Source organism: Serinus canaria, chromosome 4 (assembly GCF_022539315.1).
Source record: "Serinus canaria isolate serCan28SL12 chromosome 4, serCan2020, whole genome shotgun sequence".
In the NCBI taxonomy this organism is placed as follows: Eukaryota; Metazoa; Chordata; class Aves; order Passeriformes; family Fringillidae; genus Serinus; species Serinus canaria.
Window position 1 is genome coordinate 4,639,995 of NC_066317.1, and position 23,192 is coordinate 4,663,186.

General features: G+C 42.8%; 1 protein-coding gene and 1 long non-coding RNA gene across 2 annotated transcripts; one reads left to right on the forward strand and one right to left on the reverse strand.

Moving 5' to 3' along the window:
- Window positions 1–798: 798 nt before the first annotated feature.
- LOC127059556 (uncharacterized) lies at window positions 799–23,052 on the forward strand. The gene is made up of 4 exons (XR_007777502.1): window positions 799–919; window positions 3,094–3,208; window positions 17,971–18,096; window positions 22,735–23,052. It is a non-coding gene; the product is annotated as an uncharacterized LOC127059556 (long non-coding RNA).
- LOC103821417 (uncharacterized) lies at window positions 18,700–23,192 on the reverse strand. Its single transcript, XM_009096302.4, has 5 exons — window positions 23,068–23,192; window positions 21,586–21,741; window positions 20,502–20,630; window positions 20,266–20,403; window positions 18,700–20,040 (listed from the first exon to the last, which is right to left on the reverse strand). Exons 1-5 carry the CDS (start codon window positions 23,068–23,070, stop codon window positions 19,951–19,953), a joined length of 516 nt encoding a protein of 171 aa, XP_009094550.1. The 5' UTR covers window positions 23,071–23,192; the 3' UTR covers window positions 18,700–19,950.

Sequence of the window (23,192 nt, forward strand, 5' to 3'; positions counted from 1 at the left end):
AAAAAGGCTCAAACTTTAAAAACAGGAAGTGCCTTTTTGTATCCATAGGGAATTTAACAGGCACATCTGGAGGACCACCTTGATCTGAAAATATGTCAGTCTGATCTCTGCAGAGGTGAAAATTATGTACATGAAAACTAATATTGTCTATTTCCTTTTTGTTCAGCTTCCTGTATGCAGAGCCCAGGTTGTTTATTCTTGTGAATGATGCAATGGGTTAACGGATAGTATGTGGGTTATCAGTAAGGAAATCTGAAGGTATAAGGACCATAACAGTACCTAATGTTTCACTTTGATTAAACTGGTGGAATTCTGTCTAAATGGAAAATTGTGAAGGCGTGCAGCCTTCATTTCATCAAGAGGATACGGTAGGAAGTAACTCAAATGACAAATTGTCATAATATTTCTAAATTATTGTCATATTATTTCTAAATTGTTAAATGCCTTGAAGGCTTTTGATTCAAAATCCATGTGGTCTTCTTAGAAAAGATTTTACAAAATACTTCATAGTCCTTCTTTGCCAAGGCTGAGATTCAGGGAGCTGGGAAGCTTGGGGGAAGTGTTTGATGGATTTACTTAGGAGCTAAGAGGAATCACCACGAGGTTGCATTCTCTAACTTAGCCTGGCACGAGAGAATGAGCGTGTTTCCTTTTGGATACAGCTTCCATGACAAGCAGTCTTGCATATGTCAAAGCACTTTACTTTCTTTAGAAATCTAAGTAAATTTAAAATATTTCATATCAATAAAAAAAATAGCCTCCTTTTTGTTTCTTTGCTGCTTTATAGAGTGCACAGCAATGCAAGATAAAGCTCAATTGCCTCTTAGAAATGAAAAAAGCTGGCACACAGGAAGCTGCCCATAATCCCTGACCCCTGAGAGCTTCAAGACATAAAGCAACAATCAAGATTTTCTTCAAGGTGGGTCTTGTAGATACTGTTTCTGTGCCCAACTGCTCTTGCTTGAATAAAGATCAAGAATAATGTTTTGTTAAGAAAACAGCAGGGAGGGAATGCCCTTGGCTTGCCCCACCTTAGTGCTGCATGTTGGTGTTTTGAAACTAGGGCGGGGTGATTTATATTTTGATAGACCATTACCTTGGAGGGAAGTAAATAACCTGAAAGCTTGACCTCATTAATGCCTTGTTCCTCACCAATGTTCTTGTTGTTTATATGCTGCAAAACTGCCTGTGAGGGCAGCCAGGAGCTAAAGACAGTTCCTTACACTAAAGACTGGCAAACAGTTTTCCTGGGATGACTTCACAAAATACATTAGTTTACCCAAGGCTCTGAGAATTAAATGTACGGGCAATATTTTCCTCCTAAATTTGTAGGTAAGAGGTACCTGAGTGAGTGCCTTCAGTGCCAGCCATGTGTGTTCTGCTGCAAGAAGCGGGACCTGCCTGGTGTTGGCGCTGGTAAGAATCTCTGTGGCATTAGTCACAGCTAGTGGCTGCCCACAGTCACTCAGGCTGTCTGAGCAAGAAAATTTGTGAGTTTGTTTCAGCTTCCTTGCTACAAGTCTCAAAGCCAGACATCCTTATTTTGGACAAGAGATGCACTCCCAAACCTTATCCTGCTCATTTCTTGCTGTGGCCTGTCCACATCACAAGCCCTGTGCTCCCCTGCTGGTGAAGGAACAGCTCCCAGGGCCTCACTGCTTGTGAAGCCCATATGTCCCATTTCCTCTTTTTCACCTACTACTGACTATTTCTCTCTCTGTTTTCAGAAACCTTGGGTTTGTTTTAAACAGATTAATTTTGGTTGCCTTGAGAGAGACTTTTTTTTGTAAAACTGCCTCATTGCTGCTCTGCTCCTTAAATCTCAGATGGAAAATGCCTCCTTTTGTCCCAAGACTTGTTTTTCTCTTCTGCTGGGACTGATTTAATTCTTATTCTGCTCTCCCAGTATTGCTTAAAAGATGTTGCAGAAAACAAAGTTGTATTGTATTGAAACATAAAACAATTTCAGAATGGGATGAATCACCCTATCTTCAACCTCTAGCTAAAAATAATTTTAAAAAGGATGATTCACAGTAGAAAGTCTACATGAGGTTTCTCAAATTCAGTTCTGGTTTATCATCTGTGAGGCAATTCTGTGCTTGTCATTCTGGCAATGTGGTATCATTTTACTTGAAAATGGCTTTTACTGATTCATTCTGGGAGATTACTTTGTTGGTGAATTAGAAGGTTATTTTTGCTTCTTTCATGAAGTATTTGAAACATATATCAGACTATAGAAAATTCAAGTAAGTAAAAGTAAATATGTAATAAAATATGACAATAACTATAGTCAAAATGCAATACACTTAAAGCCAGTGTGAGGCACTGCTTTTTTATGTGACACACAAGCTGTGGAACCTCAATATCATTGGGGCAAGACCTTTGTGAGGCTGAGTACAGTTAGGCACACTGGTAACATAATCTCTAGTTAAATTACAGCAGAGGGATGAAAAGAAAACATCAAATCTGGGGGACAGCGATGCCTGTCATGCATTCCTTTGGATGCAGGAGTAGTGCCTGGTACCACAGGCTGCCAGGGCTATCCCAGCTGAGTGCTGTGGCTGGTTTTTGGTCTCCTCAAGCTGGATCTGACCTTGTAGTTCCCTTCACCTGGGCAAAGGCTGTGACTGTTTCTGCAGCCTCTGTAAGGCTTGGCAAGCAGGGTTGATGCCTGGATCTGGTGGGACATTGGCTTCCTTGGGGCTTTAAGGACAGTGATTCCCCTACCTAGACCAAAATTCTTGTCCCTCTTGATCAAATCAGACCAAGTTCTGGTCTGGCGTGAAGTCTGTTTCCAGTTCTATATGGTGAGCAACTTTCTGTTATCAAATGATTCCCAAAGAGGGAGTCCACAGATCAGCTTTGGTGGAAGTTGAGCTGTGCATCAGCTGCAGGAGCACTCTGGAGACTCTGGACTGGCAGGACTGGGTGCATTTGGGGGATTGGTCCCTGAGGGTAAGAGAAGTTCCTGAGCTCGCAACAAATTGCACTGGATTTAAATAAAAAACTTAAGTGCAGTAGTGAATAAAGGATACTGAAATACTCTTTAAAATTTTCCTTTTCCCTAAAAGGCTCTTTTCAAAATTATTACAGGGAGGATTGTGAAGTAACCAAGCTTTGCTACGCAGGTGAGAGCAATGGAGCAGAGAAGTAGCATGAGCCTTTTCCTGAGCCTCTCCTGCTTGGCTGCCAGCCCCGGCTCCTGCAGGTCAGTGCAGTGCCTGGTGACTCCAGGAGGAAGGGTGACTAAGAGGGTGACAAAAGTCAATGGAGGCTGCCGTGGAGCCCTGTCACAGGAGGTGTGACATTTATGGCAGTGCTGACATACTTGCTGTGAATTGCAGGAAGGGCACACGAGGTCAAGGTCGGATGGCCGAGCTCCTTGGCTCTCTCACTGAGGGCTGTCTGGACTAGAAATCAGCTGCTGCCTGGTGAAAGCTTTTTATGAATCACTTTTAATTAATACTTGTGAAGGTGGTGGGAGGGGGCAGTATGAAGAGGGATCAGTGCTGAGTGTGGCCAGAAGCAGTGCTGCCCGGCAGGGCACAATTCCATGCTGGCACAGGCACAGTGGCAGCAGTGCTGCTGCGAGATCTGCAGCTGCACATAAACTCCACGTGCTGACAGTTTCCCCAGATAGGCTCTGCTAGCACTGCCAACCAAACTGCCTCTGGAACTAGTCCAGAGGAGAGCCACTGAGTTGATCACAGGGCTGGAACACCTCTCCTGTGATGACAGGCTGAGAGACTTTGGTTGTTCAGCTTGGAGAAAGAAGGGTCCAGGAAAACCTTATAGCACCTTCTAGGATGTAAAGGTACAAGAGAGTGACAAGGGACTTTTCACAAGTGCATAGGACAAGGGAGAATGGCTTTAAGCTGAAGGATGGTAGGTTTAGATTAGATTTAGGAAGAACTTCTTTACTGCAAGAGTGGTGAGGCATGAAGCAAGTTGCCCAGAAAAGTTGTGCTCTCCCCATCCTTTGAGGTGTTCCAAGACCAGGTTGGATGTAGCTCTGAGCAGCCTGGTCTAGTGGAAAGTTTCCTGCCCATGGCAGGGGTGTTGGAACAAGACGAGCTGTAAGGTCCCTTCCAACCATTCTATTATTCTAAGATTAAACAAATTTTCACAATCTACACATTTTATTAAAGCTACATTTCATATACTTACCAACCACATCTACTGCAAAGATAGTAGACATGATTTGTTTATGATTTCTTTAGAAATCATTTTACATTATTAAACTAGTGTGCTTTGTTTGGGGGAATTTACTGTTCTTCTAGTGTATAATAGATATTCTTCTTAGTATTCTAAGGGTAGTCATATTCATGTGGAGGAAAATGAAATCCCATGTCCATAACTGAATTTCAAGCTGAATATATCACAGAGAGAAAATAATTATTGTTCATGCTTTTGGTGTATTTTAAGTCTATGAGTTGTCACACTGGTAAGCAACCATCTCTTAAGGGCAGAAATGAAAGCTTCCTTTCACAAACCTGGATTCACTCACACCCATAGGTCACAAAGGCTACAGCAACATGAGCACTGCAGCTCCTACCAGGGTAGGAACTAACATTTCCTTTCACATGCACATTGGTGCCCCCCTTTCCTCGGTGACCCAAAACCTGAGACCAGCCAGGAGCTCTCTGTCAACAAGTGTCAAAACCTGCACCTCCAGAAATCCCTCAGGGCTCTGTGGTCACTGAACTCACACCTGGGCACACGTGGGTGTCAGTCTGTTCCCTGCCAACACATGTCAGTGTGTGAAACCTTGCGCTGCTTTGTGGCTAAAGGGACCCTGGGGACATTCACTAATGCTTTCTAGAGGTGCCCAGGCCATGTCTTTAGCTTAGAAATGTACCCTGGTAATGTTCATTTTTACCCAGATGTTAAGAGATGACCAAAGCTGTAACTACCCACAAGAACATTAGGCCTGTGAATGACAATAAGGCACTGTTCTAAAAAGATCAAGGCAGCATAATAAGGGATTTAAAGGTACCTTTGTTTTAATGAAGTGAAATATAAACATCTAAGCTGATCTTTTGTCACTTCTACTGTTTTGCCTTGCATTTTGCAATCCCATACATGAATAGCAAACAGTAAAATTTTATTCTGACACCAATTTGCTCACAGATTTGTATCTCTGAGGGTAGTATAGATAGGTGTTTTGTAGATTTGGTCTTAATTACAGACAATTAAAGACAAACTCATCTGCCAAAGCAGTCTTCAGTCACGTGAGAGTTTTCCAGCAGCAGGTAATCCACAGGTACTGAAAAGATTATGAGATGTCAAAGGTTCTCATTCAGGGTTGCCTTTAAAATGATATTGTTTGTCTGCTGGCTATGTTTATTCCTGAAGACTTTGTCAGAGGGTTTTTCCTTAGGTATTATTTCTGCAGCTGGGAAGGGCGTAAGAGAGGTTTTTACTTGGTTACCGCTGTAGAAAGTCAAAGTTCACTAAGCAGACTAGAACTCAGATATTCCATGAAGTTCTGAATTGAATAAAATAAACTGACTTAACATCAGTGAATGGGAAGTTAATTTAAATTTACTTTTATATGAAGCAGAGGCCTAGGCAGCCTAAAATAAGAATTTTATGCTTATGAAGTAAAAAAAAAAAAAAAAGCGGCACTCACTGTACAGTTTGGAAAGCTGTCCTTTAGTATAGCCAAATGAATTTCTTTCCTTTACACCCATGTTGAGGGTTAGTGTAGAAACTTTGATTTTAGACTAATTGTTTCAGAAACCATCTGTTTCATATACACAGTAATAAACATGAGAGGGACAGCAGAAGGTTTCTGCCAGAGCAAGGCCACCTATGTTCTACCCCCTAAGGAATGACCCAAACAGTGGATAGGTTCATGAATACAGCAAAAAGATGTTGAAGAAAAATGTCTTTATCCACATACTCATGGAGTACATTATAACATGGCCAATCTTACCAAGTTTCACAATGAATCGTAGGTGGGAACTGAAAAAAGCAAACTGCTGCCCAAACATCGTTACCGTAAGTGTAAAGGAAAAGAAACATTGTAGGTGGGGATCATAGTTCTGAGCCATTCCTTTGCTGTCTTATATGTAACTGTCCCAAAAAAACCCCAATAGGACTTCACCGTCACAAATGTCCCGTTCTGCAGACAGCCTGCCTGTTCTTGCCTGGTTGGCCACAACCCCTGAGCACTTCTGACAGCAAGAAAAAAAAAAAAAAGAATGCCATTTGACGTATTTCACATTTCCATTCCTGTTCAGTGATCTTTTTCCTTCTGTCTGCGGTTGTGCAACCTTGATCCAGTCATTCAGGTGAGAACAGAGAAAAGTGGAACAAGGCTATGTGTTTTTCCTCCCGTGTGTCGAGACGCAGCACAGTCAGAGATGAACTCAGTGGTCTTCGAGCTGAAGTGTTCTTTGAGAACAAAACAATATTTTGATTATGGCTCAGTGGCATATAATTTCTGCCGCCAATAGTAATTATTTTACCATCTGGAATAGTGACTGTTGAATTTTCCCCTGGGGATGGCTGAACCACAGAGGAGATTGTGGGGAAGCACCATCCAGGTGCCAAGCTGCAGAATCCACGGTACAGCCAAGGATCAATTCTACATTTTGCAGAATAATCCTTTGCCTGTGCGTGCTTAGACTTTGTTATTTGCAAGTTGTTCAATAGCTTGCAACAAAAATTTCTGTGGAGTAGAGAGCAGGGAAATGTGTTTTGGGATAAAATCCAGGCTGCTCTTTCCAGCCTGTGAGCTGCCTACATTGCACTGGCAGCTATGAATTAGGTGACTCAGTCTTGTGTGGTCACAGTCAGTCAGAAAATAGCAATGTTCATGGCACACAGGGTGCTGTGGCTGGTCCCAACCTAATAAGCAAATCAGTGTTTACAATGACCACTGCATTTTCCTTTCCCTGGTGCAACACCCAGAGCAGCCTGCTTGATTTTTCAATAGCCAAGTAGACCAGTGATAGCAGGGCCAGTGCTTTCAGAAGTGAGTCTTGGAACTAGTGGGTGAAAATTGCCTCCTCCATTTAGACACCTAAATAAAATGCCTGCCATCAGAAAGACTTTTGAAAGCCCCGGACCTTATCATTAGTGACATATTGTTGAGATCTGTTATCTGTGTGGTTCCACAAGTGACCTAGAATAAGAAGAGAAGAATTCTTGTTTTTAGAAATGGAAGAATTTGCCCTTTACGGAGTCTCCATGACGCAGAAATATTCGGGCTGTCTGCTGGCCTTTGCTTTGTCTGTCATTGCTTGGGATGTTCTTTCTAAGCAGTGTGGAATTGCCCAGTGGCAATCAACGATCAGAAGCAGCTGGAGATGATCCAGGATGGTTTTGCTGGCCGTGCTGCCTTCCCAGGGTGAGCAGAGTTGGGGCAGAAAATCCACCGCAGCGCGAGTGAGCAGCAGGAAAGCAGAGCAGGGGGAATTCATGGCACACCACAGCAGCTGTAGTGACTGCTGCAGGCCACAGCCACAGCGTGCATTGAGGTTGCCCTCGGATTTTTCACTGATTTCTTTCAGCGTATCTGCAGCCAAAAAAATCAGATCTGGCTTTCTTTCAGCTTCACTTTAGCGGAGCCAAAGCAGACTTCCTGCTGTTGGCTGCGGCAGGGTGCAAAGGCTTGGGACAGGGTCTGTTCTCAATGTCAGGGAGTAGCACACAGATCCTGGGTGCTAAGCACAGAAGGGAACTTGTGTGGGCAGCTAAGGGCATCAGGGGGGTTTAGGCTGTGTATTTCTACTGTTAGAAATTGCACAGGGTCTGGCTGCAGATTGATATCAACTGGGAGTCAGGGAACATGAATATACCATACCACATTTGATTTTGTCATTGTTATTATGAAGACAACACCCCAAAGACCCTAATTCTAGCTTATAGGAATAACTAAAACCTACCTAATCTCCACTAGGATTTCACTTCAAGTTAGCTCCAATTAAGAATACTTATTTTTCCAGAGATAAGCTCTTGCCAGAAAGAGTAGTTTCCTTTAAATCCCTGGATCTAGATGGGCATTATAGAACTCAATACACATGCTGAAGTGGTGGTCTAAGTGGACTAAGGAAGGGATTCTTAATTTTGATTCCTGTCTCTAGCTACAACGTTGCAGTTTCTCAAACATCATCTTTTTGACTGAATAATGAAGGAGAAAATTATTTCATGAAAGGGCTTGTGAGAGGTGGAGCACTGTCTAATATTTAATCTAGACAAAGTTAAATTAGGGGGAAAAAAAGACTTGCAGGAGATTATATGCAAAAGAATTGCTGTACTAGGCAAAGTCTGTCTACACATCCTAGAAATTCAATATTTAGTGGAAGTATTCACCACTGCAAGATCTTGCTCTCTCTTTTTGTAACCTCCACAAGAAAGAATAAAAATGGATAAACTATATGGGCACCCATCAGTCTTAATCCAGAATATACCTGTCTGCACATGAAGTTATTCAGAAAGATCTGCTCTTTTGCAGATCCAGATTCCACCCTTAGAAATGCAGAGCGGGAACATCCCCTTAAACAAGAGCTAAAGTCTTCCCAAAACTAGAAACTCTAGTCTGTAGTCTTACCTTTTTTTTTAGTGTGCATTCTCCTTCCAAATTACTGATCCATAAAATTGCAAAGGCTAATACTGACATGAGAGTGTCCAAGGGGAAAAAAACCAATCTTCCTCCATCAATGGCTTCAAGACAAAAGCCTATATCTGCAGTTCTGCATTTCTTTGGTATGAGAAGAAACAAGTCTGCAAAAAGGCTTCTTAAAATAAAAGAAATTCAGCCTAACTGGTTCTGCCTGTGTATTAAATTCATCTGTTGGCTTGTGGGGGCTTCTCTTACTCAGAATTGAAGTGAGATTCACAGGAACATTTGTTTACTATGTATCAAATCAACCACCTTGAACCTTTACCACAGCAACTAAATTAGAACAGAGCAATGCATTAGGATAGTACTGGCATTTGCAACGTAGTTTTTAAGGTCTGTTCAAGATGAAAAACATACAGAGGTCATAAGCACCTGTTACTGGAATGAACTTTTGCAGGAACCAGGAGACACCCACTTTTTCAGGGCAAAGATTGCTAAAAGGTGTGATGTGACACTAAGAAAGATTAGATATATAAAATAGAGAATATCAGTACAATAATTTTCCTGTATTTTATGAGTAACATGGGGAAACAGCACAATATTGCCTAACAGCTGTCTGAAAGCAAATGTGTTTGTAAGGAATGAGGGCATTTGGATGAGTACAGCACATAAAGCACTGTGGACTTTCTTACAAGACCTCATGCTGGATTTATCTGTTGTACAGAATAATGCAAAGAGTGAGAAAAATTAATAAATTTAGTGCCTTTTCTCTCAGTAGCAAGAATCCAATGGGAAAATCTGCAAGATCATGCAATTAAAGGCTAATAATGAAATTCAGCAACATGCTGAATGAAGGTTCAACAAGTGAATATAGCTGTTGCTTGTTTAATTATGAGATTTGTGCTTTGCAAATGTCCTGCTTTTCCCTAGCAATTTTCTGTTCCTCCAGAGACCTATAGATACTGTTTGAGGACAGGGGATGAATTAATCATGCCTCTCCTGGATTCACAGAGAGGTTTGTTTGAGATTCCAGTTCTAGTCCAAAAGCAAAATAGTGTTCTCTTACATTAACCTTGTGGTGTTAAATCATGGAGTAATGAGATCTAACAAAGTGGCAAGCAGAATTTTGAAATACTGTGGGTTTTCATTCTTGCTCTTCTCAAGGTCAGTTCCAAAATCTCAAAAACTTCTCCCAGCTCTCCCTCATTTTCAGTTATATTGTTCAAATTTTGCCATTCCTGTCAGAACCTTCATTTTGGGGTCCTTTGAACTGCCCAAAGCAAAACTTGAGACATTGTGCTTGAGACATTGATATATCAGATTCCTCTTAAGTCTGTGAAATGAGATTTTCCCTCTTTGAAGGTAGAAAAAAACTGTTTGTTCTTCCATTCTTTGCAAAAACAAAACTTCCAAAACCTCCAGATACATCACCCAGTATTGCTGTAGAAATTCTTCTGTAATGAACCAGATTTGGCTGATGTTGAAGCAGTTCTGTCTCTGGCTTTTCTCTCCCAGCTGTCTAACCTCATTCACAGCAGAGCCACAGGCAGAGGTGTGGTCCTTGACTGCACAGTCTGCCCTTTTAGACTTATTTTCTGCATTAGTCTCTCACTCTTGACTCGTGTTTTCCTCCACCTGCAATGCTTTTGCACCAGAGCAAATCTCAGTGTTGTGAGATAAGGACTAAGAGGAGGTACTTGGAACTGTTTCACAGGGTTTTTATGTACAAAAGCATTTCTGCAAAACTTAAAATCTTTTGGTTAAAGTAGATTAGTATCTGCCAAAAATAAGCCCTCAGGTGCATTTCCACAGCCACATGAAACAAGCAGCCACCTGTGACTGAGTTGTGCAAGCTGTGTAGTACCAACAGGATCCTGGTTTTCCTCATCTTTTGCATCCTCAGTTAAGGCATGGAAGTTGTGTTTGATAGCAAGTGCTGTGATGTAATGGAAATAAATCAAACCTTGTCTGGTTTGTTGAAGAAGAAATTATTAAGGGTTTCTATCTTTTGATCAATAATGGTGAGAGACTTGAATTGGAAAGGAAACAGAGAGCATTGGTGGAAAATGACCACTGAAAGCCACACAGACCTGTGTGCCTGAAGACTTTCCTGGGTATCCAATGAGCTGCTGAGTTATTAACATCAGACTCTGGGCTGCTAAATTCCCTGCACAGACTTTGAACTGAGCTCTGTTCTGGTGTTTAAGAACTCAACTGGAAAGCTTGACAACTGATAAATTTCTCACACAAGTGTGCATTTTTGTGCTTAGTCTTTAACACTGCTGTTAAAGCCTGCTCCCTGTCCTTTCCTTTAAAAATTGAAGGTAAACTCTTTACTGCATGTGGAAGAAGCTGTCAACTTGTTATAAATGAATAAAGAAGGAAGGGTACATGTCATTGGAGATGTTCAAAGGGTGAGCTGAACTGTACCATCCCTCTTCTTGCTGTCAGATCAAAAGCCAGTCCCTGAAGTTTCATGGCTGCTGTTAGTTTTAGAACAGCACCATGTCTCCCTGGGCTCTGGATTGTGCATACCTGAATGAATCACAGCTCTCTGGGCACAGGTGGGCAGGGAATGTATTGGCAGTTAGATTGGAGAGGCCCTGCTGGAGGGGATCGTCTTTACACAAAGCAGGGAGGAGGAAAGATGATAGTCAAGCTGGCTACAGCACATTGTATCTGCCAAAAATCTCTCTCACAGCTATTCCCTCCCATAGCCACGTAAAACAAGCAGCCACCTGTGATCACACTGTGCAACACATCCTTGTGTTTAAAAATGTTCATATTTTTGTGCCACTCTGCCCACTGGGAGGGATTGGGATACAGAACTTGCACTTTCATTGTAAGCCTTGGAAAACTTCTTCCATTGCTCTCTGGTGTGTGCCTCTCATTTGTGTCTTGAAATGGTCCTCTGCTGTGTTATTCTTCAGTAAAAGGTGAAAATGCATCCAAATCTCCTTTAGAATTCAGTTTTTAATCCTTAGAAAGGAAATCTGGAAAAATGGCACTGATGTTTACTATTAGGAGTTAGACTGAGGACAGAGCATCATCAGTCTAGGACTGTTCTGTATCCAGGTGATGCTTAAATCTGGATGTGTGTACTCAGTAACGTGAAGATTTTATTCACAAAGTTAAACATTCCTCTTGTATCTCTGTTACTACAGGATTCCCCTTGGCTTTCATGTAATCCTTGCCTGCTACTGCAAAGCTAATTTTCCAAGCCTACCTCTCTGCTTAAATCATTTCTGTGATGTCTCTGCCAGATTAGGTGCAAGTGAAATGCCTGTTCCTCCAAGGCCAGCTGTGATGTACTCTCAGCCTCGTGATTGTCTCTCACTTGCTGTTGGTTCATTCCCTTCCACCTCCCACTGACCTGAGCTCCAAGGCTCTGCCACCTTCCTGCTACATATTTAAGAGTGCACATTTTTGGGTGGTTCCAAAGCATCCCAATTTTAGTCATCTTCAGGCTGCTTTTCTAAGAAATGATTATTGGAAAGATGTTAACATTCCCTGGATTTCTGGCCAATACTGTCTTAGGTGTTATCTGTGTTCTGCTGAGGCTGAAAGCTTTCTAGGGCACGGGGCTATTACAGTTCTGCCTGGATAGTCCCTAAAACAACTCATATGCAAATAAAAAAGAGTGGTAATTGCTAGGAACTCAGTGAGCATTATCAAGTAACATCTACTGAGGTTGATGTAATGTTTTTAAAGAGATGGGGCCTTGAACAAGCCAGTGTCTCAATGGAAACTGCTGAAATAAGTGTGAAATTATTTCTTTTTTTCTAAGGCTTATGCCACCTTTTGAACTGTGAAAGTTTCAGGATGGCAACAATGCCACAAATAATTACTGTTCTGGACTCCATTTTCCATTAAATACCTAGATTCAGTTTGAATCAGTGCTTTACTCTTAAAAACAAATAATTTTGTGTCTTAAGAGTAATTAATCTTCCACCTTGACATTTGCAGGTGCTATTCAAAATCCACCTTAAACTTTTGAACTCCAGGGCAATGAGCCAGCAGCTCACATGCAATTCATTGATGTAAATTCATTCTGACTCCAACATGTAGAAGGAAATTCAGTCCAAGAATGCCGCCATAGATATTTAGAAATGTCCCAGATGGCCATGATAGATCTGTGAATTATCACTATAAAGTAGTTTGGGTGAAAAGGGAAATGCTGAGCCCAGTAAAGGGAGCACCTGTGGTATAACCAGGCTCGTGGTGAAGCCAACCTGTGACAGACACCTCCTCAGAAGAAAATGTTGGAGTCGAACACCAGTGTTAAAACATCCAAGTGGTGACCCAGTCACGGTAAAGGAATTGTGGGGTCTTGTTCCTCCCTTGTTGGCACAGATTACAGAGGCAGGCTCTGGCCTGCCCATCAGGCTGAGCCAAAAGCACTTGGTAAATGGATGCATGCCTAGACAGAGCTAGGAAGGGCTGGTTTGTTTTTCCCTTGACACGTAGCTATTTTCTCCTGTCTGTCCTTTCCTGTGTTTGGTCAATATGGGCATGGAACAAATGTGACAGGGAATGGATGTCAGAGGAGGTTTCCTCTCCTTTATTTTCTTCATGGTCTTGCTGTTTCACCTTCCTAGGACAAGCCTCAGGTGCCGAAACAGAAGGCACAGGGGCAGCAGCTTTGCTAAGGAGGCACAAGGAGGAGGACAAGAAGCCTCCAAGGAAGCATGGCACTGGCCTAGAAAGGATTGTGTTAGGGTTGTGGGATTGGCTGGGGCTCTGATGCCACTTCTGAGCCAAGTGGCCTATAAGCCATTGGAGATTTGGGGTGGGAGGGATTGTACTGCCCAGGGCTGCCTGAGGCTGATTGCTTTCCTAAGGCAACCTTTCCCAGTGCCAGCAGAGCTCTCTGGTTGCCACCTCAGCGTGGAAGCTCACATTTAGGGATGTCAGGTCTCTTCTTGTCCCCTTTACATGAGCAGCTTCTCAAAAGAGCTTTTGTCTGGAGCAACTGCCCAGACAGCTAGGCAAACCTGTGTTTCCTTTCCCAAGAGCAATACCAAGCCCTAGGTTGGAGAGCCAGGCATTGGCTGCCTGACCCAGGATGCTTGCGGTCTTCTCAGAATAACACCACCCTCAACATGAGCTTGGCAAGTGCCACAGGGAGCACAGGGCAGGAGACAAGATGGATCTGTGAGCAATGTCTTGGGTTGCTCTCCCAGCAGGATGCTTGCAGAGCCATCATCTGAAGCAGCATTGGCAGTATTCAGCCAGTACTGGAAAATTCAGAGTTTGAAGCTGCCCTGGCTGAATCCACCCAGCTCTGCAATCATGGAATAAGGGTGGGATGGAGATGGGTGGGAGGTGAGAGCAGCACCTCTGGTGACCCTCGCTGGAGCCACAAGGGCTGTGCTGGCCACAACAGCACAGCAAGAGCCAAGACTTCCATAAGCCCCTGTCCTTAAAGGCAAAACGGCCTTGGCAGTGCAAGACTAGGAAGGGGAAGGTGTGACATGCTCCTTGCCAAAAAAGCAGGGAGACAGGCCAAGGTGGGACAGCAGAGGCCGTTTGCTGGTGGCCCTGGCATGTCCCCATGCAGGGAGGTAGAGCTGGTCACACACCTTGCAGTGTTGGGCTTGGCAAACCAGCGGGGCTGTGAGCAGGCAGTGCTGGCCCGGGCTCTGCCCGCAGCTCCCCGGGATGCTGTCGGCAAGGTCCTGGCACGCTGGCCCTGAGCCCGCAGCCACCGCCCGCACCACAGTCTCCCCTTTGTTTTTGGTGCCGATGCATCCAGAGGCTGTAGCTGCGTTTCCTACACCCACTGGGAGGATGTGGGATTTTCCTGGCTGCAAACTGCAGCAGCAAGAAGCTCTGCAGGCTGGGCCAGTGACTCAGCTGCCAGCGATGGGCAGAGGACAGTTCAGATGGGGCTCTCCCCTCTCCATGTGTGCAGCAGCCCAAGCCACGGTGCCCTTGCAAACCTTAATCCTTTTGTTTCCCACCCCACTCCTAATTTTGCCACACTAGAGATGAAACTGATCTCGCCAGCAGGAGATACCCCAACTGGTTTGGGGAAACAAACAGATGATTTTTATTTTCAAAATATTTCATTCCTTTCATCATAGTCATTTCTGCAGAAACACAGTCAGAAGTTGCTGTGTAGGAGTATGGATTTCTGGTAAGGAGGCCACCTACACAAATCCACCGCAGGAAATAGGAAGCCCATACCTAAAGCCTCCATTGTCTAAGGCCCAGTTTTGCAGAAGTGCTTAAGCACTGCTGAGTCCCACTGCAGGCAATGGGAATAGATGATGCTGAGCCCTTGGCAGGAGGGGGTCAGGATTGCACCATCCTAGATCTTGACTCAGTGAGTCACAGCATTGCAGGCATTTGACAGTCGGGAGAATTCTGAATCTCGGCGCAAAAATCCCCAAGCAATAAATAATATCCTGTTAATTTATCTATTGCATCTTGGGTTGATAGTAGGACGAATAAAAGTACCTGTTTCTTCCCTCCCGCCTTCAAAAAGCTATTTCATTTCCTGGAAAAACTCCTTTAATTGTGATACATAAGCATTTTCAACTCACATTTTCTCTTGGATTCGTAATATTGCTATTTTTAATGCCATTGGCAATAATAAAGTTGTTTTCTGCAGAATGAGCTGAAGCATTTAGCCCAGCCAGACAGTGACCCAGTTTATCAGGATTCAACACAAAATACTTATATATATTTCACAGCACAAGCAGAAATAATATTCAAAGCTCTTAGCCATTTTGATGAGTACTTCATTGGTTCCTAATGTTAAGGAGGAAGATGAGAAAGAGCCATGTAAAGGGATATGTTTACTGAACACCAGTCTCAACTGTGATAATTTTCTGTTTAGAGAAAATAATTGTAGTTTTAGGACCTGATGTTTTGCCTGATGTCTGCTCTGGATGAACTGTACCTTCACTGACATGGATTTTTTCATCTAGACAAAAATCTCTCTTTACTTCTGCAAAAGGTACCTGTCATTCCACAACTAATATCAAGAACTTCACCAATAATTTAGTTAATCCAATAGGAAAAAAACCCAAACAAACCCTAAAAACTTTGTTGAAATTATGTCCTTTCCAAAAGGAGCTATTCTGCAGCAATTCTCTTCAACCTCATGAGTGTATTATGGACGGATTTAAACAAAACCTTCAAAAAATTTGTGAAAGCCATGCTTCTGTTTATTCCTTGGCCAATCATGTCCTAAGCTCTCTAAAGAGGAAATATGGGGAGCACAGACCTAAAACTCACTGAGATGATCTAATAGCATGTTTTTAAAAGCTGTTTAAGTGTTGCTTTTTTAAACTGAAATACCTTTAATCTACAATGTTTGTGGTCACTTTTTCCTTGATGTTTAGAGCTTTTTCAGTACTTCTCATTTGGATGCCTGAAAAAAATTAGATGAAAGTCTGTTTTCTCTATATTGAGATGGAGAAGGAACCACACTAGGAAGCAATTTCAGACAATAGCATGGGTGTGTGAATTATGTTGGTTTTGTTTCATTACACTAAGCTATATTTTTTTTGGAGAGTGGTCCAAAATAATGTTAGAAATGGGCTGGGTTAGCTGTTCCATTTGCTTCCTATAGAAACCTGTTTTTATGGCTTTATTTAATGGGGGAAGAGTTCATTTCATAGTGAAACTTATGTCACTGCTAGAACCAGCCAGAAGCTTTCAGAGGAAATAAAGTGGCCTTGAGAGCAAGGGAATGTTACACCTTTGCAGCCCAGGCTCTACAGTTTTCTTTGTTAATATTCTCTGTGTTTAATCTAATTCAGACAAGCAAAAAAAAAAAAAAAATGCCTTGAGCAATTTCAAGTTCAGCAAGGACTGTAAAAGAGTTCAAGAGCTATAGGTTTAGGTCCCACAAGGCCATTGGAGTTTTGCCACATCCCTAAAGGTCAACACACTCACCTTGGGGACAAGAGTCTAATTGTCAAATCCTTGTTCCTGTTGACTCGAAGCAAGGCTACGATTTCCAGCTTTCCCACATCCCAAGGGAGGGCCACAAGCATCCTGCAGCAAGCCTGGCTCTGTCTCTCAGCTGGAAGTGGTTCCATTTGATAGCAGTATTCCCAAAGGGAGAAAAGAACTCTACAGAGTGGTCAGAGCACTCAGGGGGACTGTGTGAAAGGCAAGTTGAGTTCTCTGCTCTCCTGAGAGAGTGCCTGCAATTATTGATAGAGTGGGAGTTTCAGAAAGTGTGGTTTGGGGGTTTAGCTTTGAACAACTGACTAATAATTACAGCATTTTGCACATGGGTTGTGAGAGAAGCCTTGCGTTCTTCCTTTCAGAGAAAATAATTCTGTATCCAACCACGTATTTCAAGCCCAGTCTGGATGATGTTTGTGCGCCTACTTTCCCTCATTGAAAGCCACAGCGGAGGCAAAGCAGCATCAAAGCCTCACACGTCAGTAACTGGATGCCCTCTAGCGAGGCTGCCACGCTCTCAGATCCATCGGCCCTCGCTGTATTGAGAGGTGTGACACAAAGGAAGCTGGCTTTGCAGCGTTATCCCCCGAGGCTGCCTTTCCTCAAGTGGCCAAGGCTCATCTCAGCCTCTAGACGGAGCAGTTTGCTGCCATGTGCCCTGCTCGAAATGCACTTGTGCTGTCCTGGGGCATTTAAAAGCAGCTGGAGTGTGGCAATATTTGATTTATTTAACTCAGCGAGGAGGTTTCCAAGGAGTTAATATTGAACATTTCAAATGCTTGGTGTGAATTCACCAGGCGATTTGCAGGATGTGAGAGTCTTCAAAACTGTAAATGACCAATTTAAACATTTTAATATTAAATTCCTCATCAGTTTATGGAACTATTTGGGCTCTCTTAGTAAGACTCCTGGCATGTGAATGTACACAAATGTTTCCTGTGTTGCTTCCTCCATCCTCTTTTAAATGCCAAGATTAGGTGTACCTGAAAAGGAGCCCTTTTTTTTCTGCAGTGTTAGAAGCTGATCCTGTGCTCATTGCTCTGAAAACAAACTCACACCTAATGAAGTGAGAGCACAGCACTCCTTGGCAATTCCTTGGGTATTTCGTCCCTAAAGCCAGCTGAAGATTTGCCTTAGTGTGGGACTGGCAGGTCTGTGAGACTGTACTGTGGGCCTGAGAGATGATGCAGAAGTTAGAAGCTGCATGTGGGAGATTAAAATTGCCATGTAATTGTCATATTTTGGAATATAACTTGGAAGCAGTTTTTTCCTCTTAACTGTTTTGTATTTTATTAAAAGCCTGGTACTTTTACAGTTCAAAACATATCTCAATTAGAAGACATTTGCAATATTACTTCAATATTGCAATATGCAATATTATTATCAAGCAGCTGTTTGTTGCCCTTAGCAATGATTTGAAATTTAGGTGTTTGCCAGACACAAACTGCAGTTCCACTTTCCTTTCTGTGCAGTGTCTGTCTAGAAGAGCACTCAGAGTGAAAACCAGGCTTTGCTGATGGTGCAGAGGGAGGATCTCAGCAGCTGGGTGCACACAGTGAATGAATTGCAGCCACCTGAGGGGAATCTGCAGGTGCCAGGTAAGGACTCACTCTCGTGTCAGCATAAGGAGAAAAGGGTGGGTTCACAGCCAGCTGCCAGGCTGAAGAGGGGATGATTTCCCTCACTATCCTGCAAAATAAAGGACCACGAGACACTTGCTAACACTTGCAAGTTTTGTGCTCATTCAGACACTGCTTGACATTCCAGACTTCAGAGATTAATGGGCAAGCCAGAAATAACATTTCACCACTGTAGTACACATGGCAGGGATGATTGTGTGGCTTTTTCCTACCTTCAGGGCAGATAATGGGATGAGAACAGGAAGAGAGAAGTGACATGCATCATAGGTAAACCACAGTCATCAATCTCTTCCTGTGGCAGCATAAAAAAAAGTACAGTCACTCTAATAGGCTCTGGGATTCCCCATAATCAACTAGAACTTCAAATTTCCCTTTCTGAATATATGTGGTTAGTACTAGAAACTTTTAATCAGCAGAGTGGAAGAGGAATTACATGACAGACTACTGCACCTAAGAATTCCTCTCTTAGAGAGAAGAGATAAATGAAAGTGAAAATGGGCTTGGTGAACCATTTAAGACTTTAAAATAATTAAGGAAAAAAGAGAATAAGCACAAAACCTCTTAACTTGCAAAACAGTTTTATTTCACACTTATACAAAGGTAAGACATTTTAAAACACTTGCAGTACTACTGATTACATCTACAGCCACCATGTTAACAGGGGGACTTCTCAGGCCTCTGGAGCTTTACAGGATTTGAAAGTTTTGAAGCTGATTGTCTATACAGGATAAACCCTCCTGCAGAGCAACATAATCACATAGCAGGCTGTGTGTCAGTGCTCTAGAATTCAGAAGGAAATGTGGCTCTCTAATAATTCCCGGATTAACAGTATATGAAAGAAATACTGAAGAAAATGAAGGTACTACTAAAAAAAACACCCCAAAACTTGTGATGTGCAAAATGGATTTGGACTGCATGGATTTAAATATATTCAGTGCTCCACAGATGTCCATGGTGAGCTACTTTTTCACTTCAGATGCAAATCCTCTCTGCAATGTAACTGTCAACAAGACAAAATTTACTGTCCTGCACCATAGAACTGAACTTTTTAGGTACCTGAAATCCTGGAGTAACAGCAGCTCTGGGGATGTCTGGGGAGTAAGAACAATGGCACAAGGTGTTGCCTGGTTATAAACAATAAACTTTGGTCACCCAAGCAGGTTACATTCAAGTTTCATTCTGGTTTCAGGTGATCAGCTAAACACAAGAACATCTATGGATAGCACAGAGCTCCAAAGGAAGAGCCAAATCTACATTGACTTTCCATTAAATCCAAAACCAACTTGCCATAGGAAAACAGTGTTTCATACAGAAATACAGACAAATATACAATTAATTTTAGAGTCTTTCACAGAAATAAACAACAGGAGACAAATACCAAAAGATAACCTAAAAAACCTTCAAAGGAATAAAAAATACTGAGCTTGTCCCTTCAATCAGTAACCTTAAGAAAGGCAAAGTAGCCTTTCCTAGTAGCAGTGGGCATCTTCACATCTGAAGTGAAGTATCTTTTAGTTAAATAGTAAAACACAGCAGTTTTTAGCCAAAATGGCAATCAGGGAAGTTGTTATGGTAGAGGGGGACTCTGCCATGCAGTATCTTTCTTGACTTCTGCAGTATCTCATTTTGGCAGTTTTGGGTACTGCAGCCCTCCTTCCCCAATTATCTTTGTTGAAAAAGAGAAATAAACAAAAAAAACCTGCCCTTTCAGACTTTGTTCACATGGCAGAAAACATGCAGGAGGCACAAGCCCAGTTTTTAAACCTTTTCCAGGTTATCTTTTGGACCAGCTGTATAGCAAGGCAACAAATATTAGTATAAGCTAGTTTTCTTCATGATTCTCAAAAATTCTTGCTCGCTTACTTCTCCATCTCCGTCTCGATCAGCTTCATCAATCATTTCCTACAAAACACAGTGTTCATTTGATCAGACTCACACAACACAGTCCACTCATTAAAACAACAATAAATCAGAGGCACACCATGTGAAAACAACAATATATTTGACTGCTTTTCATATTTCTGATCTCTCAGCCCTTTTGGAAGAGGACTAAATTCCCATCCAGTCTCTAGGAGCTACAGGAATAGTCTGTGCCTGTTAGAAAAGCTCTGGCAAATCAGAATTTACCTGAAGTTCTTCATCTGTTAAATTTTCTCCCAGCTCCTTGGCAACCCTTTTCAAGTTTTTGAATGAAATTTTTCCTGTGCCATCATCATCAAATAATCTGAAAGCTTTCAGGATTTCTTCTTTTGAATCCTTTTCACTCTAAACCAAGAGTAAAGCATATGTTAATCAGAGAACCCCTGACACTGAGATGTTCTTTTCTCTTGTGCTGCCACAAGAATTTCTGCTAAGAATTCTACCATTTTTTGTGTCATCATAGCCAAAAAGTCTTCAAAGTTGATGGTGCCACTTCCTTCCTTGTCAATGTCAGCTATCATCTTCTTAATCTCTTCCTTCTTTGGCTCAAAGCCTAAGGCACGCATTGCAACCTGTGCCAAAACAGCAAAACCAATTCTGTTAGGAGGCCCCCAGAATTTTGGTGGAAGTACTGAGCTAAAGCCTGTTTCATTTCCTTGTCCAGAACTCTAGTCACAACTCACTGCCATGGAAACCTGGCATCCTCTACCATCTTCTTTATCTTGCTGAACAATAATAGTGTTGGTTTGATTTTCTTATGGTGTTATTTTTCCTATATAGTAGAGGAAATCCATACCTTCTATCAGGCAGAGGTAACTCATGTTTTCAGGTTACAGAAATTGAGATTTCAGAAACTGAGGTTTACAGAAATTGAGGTTTCACATGCACAAATTGAGCAAAGTGTATGTAAGAAATCAAGGTAAAGGAGATAAGTGAATTTAAAGTGTTCATGCTTACAAAAAAATCAAACACATAAAATCACAGGGAGACAACTGAGAATCATCTTGCCCCTTGTACTACTACTGTATGTGTGCAAGTGCACACACACTGCCTGACTTGTTACTGAAACACAACTCAGATCTCTGTTTTGTTCTTTTTTAAATTAAAAACCAGGTAATTTTTTGGATTACATATGTGCAAATATGGTTGTAATTTTCCTGAATGTGTGCAAAATCTGTGTTCAGTTCTCAGGTGAAGAAAATATTTGATATTCTGATACTCATCCCAGAACACCAAAAGTCCACTTCCCAGGAACAAGCACCTTAGTCAAGAAACCTGAAACTGTTTAGTTTCTCTAATGCTCAGCTATTCAAAGCTGTCAGATTTAAATAGCCACATAGTAGAGAAGCCTGCTTCATGCATTATATGCAGAGTGCACCCCAAATCCAGTCATGACAGCAAGCCATTACTTTTCCTTGTACTCCAAAAACTGCTCTAAAATAGGGTTGACAAACACAAAAAGCAGCTACAATTTTGAGATCAAAGATATTTGCACCTCAGAGGAAAAAGAAAAAAAAGTTTGAAAACCTTCAGTTCTTTTATGTCAATGCTTCCAGATCCGTCAGTGTCAAACAAATCAAAAGCTTCTCTGATCTCCTGCTTTTGCTCTTCTGTAAGTTCAGGTTTCAAGCCACTTTTCTTCCTCTGGGCTGTACCTAAGCCAGGTTTTCTATAGTTGGATGCCTTCAGAAAGTGAAGGGAGAGAACAGGTAAGAAACAGCAGCTTCCTGGGAGAATTTCAAATACGCTTAACTATAAATGACAACAGTAATACTGAAGAGGTCAGAGACACTCCTTGCTGCAAGTGGAAGACATTGAGTCTCTAGGTCAATTTCCTTAGGTTACTGTAGAAAGATAAAAAGAGATTTTGTTACTGGGGAATGTGGATTTGGGCTTCCTGTTTTCTGGTTTTTGAGACTCAAAATCAGCCACTCCTGTGGGAAACAAGTTTAAAGGGAACTGTGTGGCCCCAGGCTGCTTGTCCATCGAGTAGATGTGGAGCCAGGCAGCAACATCCAGTGGGAGCAGTGAGATCAACACAATCTGTCCCATAAGGAGAACTAATCTACTTGTGCTGAGCTGGCGCATCATTATCCAGGACACTTCTGAGACCTTTCCTGCCTCTGGTATAAGCCAGTGCAGTATAGAGTGTCCCTCCCAACTCATAAAGCAGGGAAAAAAAAACTTCCTCCAGTATAGTTTTGGTTTTAAATCGGCAGCAGACAGATTTTCGTCCTGCAGTCTTGAATCTGCACAGAATGCTGGAAGGAAAGGCAGTCCCTCCCACCGCCAGCTCCAAGTGGCTAGGCTTTATACAAGTAAATAAAAAAAGCACAAAGCGAGGAATTTGTTACCTAGTTACTGCTGAGCACTGTCTTGCCTCTGCTGAATTGTTAACATGTTTAGGGCTGGGATCTCTCTTTTAACTCAGAATATTCCATTTTCTTCTATTTGTTAATGAAATTTCGTTTTCCAGCGTGATTTGTCCCTCCCAGGTTGGACTGCAAAGCCATTTGTCTGGCTCACCCCTGACTTCCCTGTGCTGCCATTAACATACGTATCTGACTTTTACTCTTTATATGCTGCTCTGGGAAGAAGACACACGAGACCTTTTCCTGGCTACGGAGACGTACTGTTCCATTGATTTCATATCTGAGTTGTGCAAATCCCTTTCAGGTTCCACCTCCGGGCCTGGCCGGTGCCATTCCGACAACGCTGCCGGGGCCCGAACGATGCGGAGGTCCGTGAGCTGTGCCAAGAAGAGCCAGGCATGCCGAGAGCCGGTGACGTATTTTGCGAATCCCGGTGTTTTTCCGGGCGTGTTTTTCCCCTTGGAGTGGGGGGCTCTGCGGGGTGCGCTGTGCGAGGTAATCGGGCAGCAGCGACGGCCTGGGCAGGGGTGGAACCTGAAGGGGGTTTGCACAACGCACGGTGTCGGCTGGAAGGGGCGGAGGGGCTCGGGGCAAGCGGCGGTGGGAAGGGAGCCCGCGGCGGGGAGGGCGCGCTCACCATCCGGCCGGGAATGCCGCTCCGGGCTGGGACCGGACGGAACGGGACGGGACAGGAGCTCCGCACCGCCGCGCGCAACCGGCACGCGCCGCCCAGCCGACCAATGAGCGGGCGGAACGAGCGCG

Bases quoted from the DNA above. Each gene is read 5' to 3' on its own strand.
- LOC103821417 (XM_009096302.4), bottom strand. The intron at 20,631-21,585 runs GTTTTCAAACTT...GTTTTGGCACAG, and splicing joins TTGACATAAAAGAACTGAAG to GTTGCAATGCGTGCCTTAGG. The intron at 20,404-20,501 runs GTAGAATTCTTA...CTCTTGGTTTAG, and splicing joins CTATGATGACACAAAAAATG to AGTGAAAAGGATTCAAAAGA.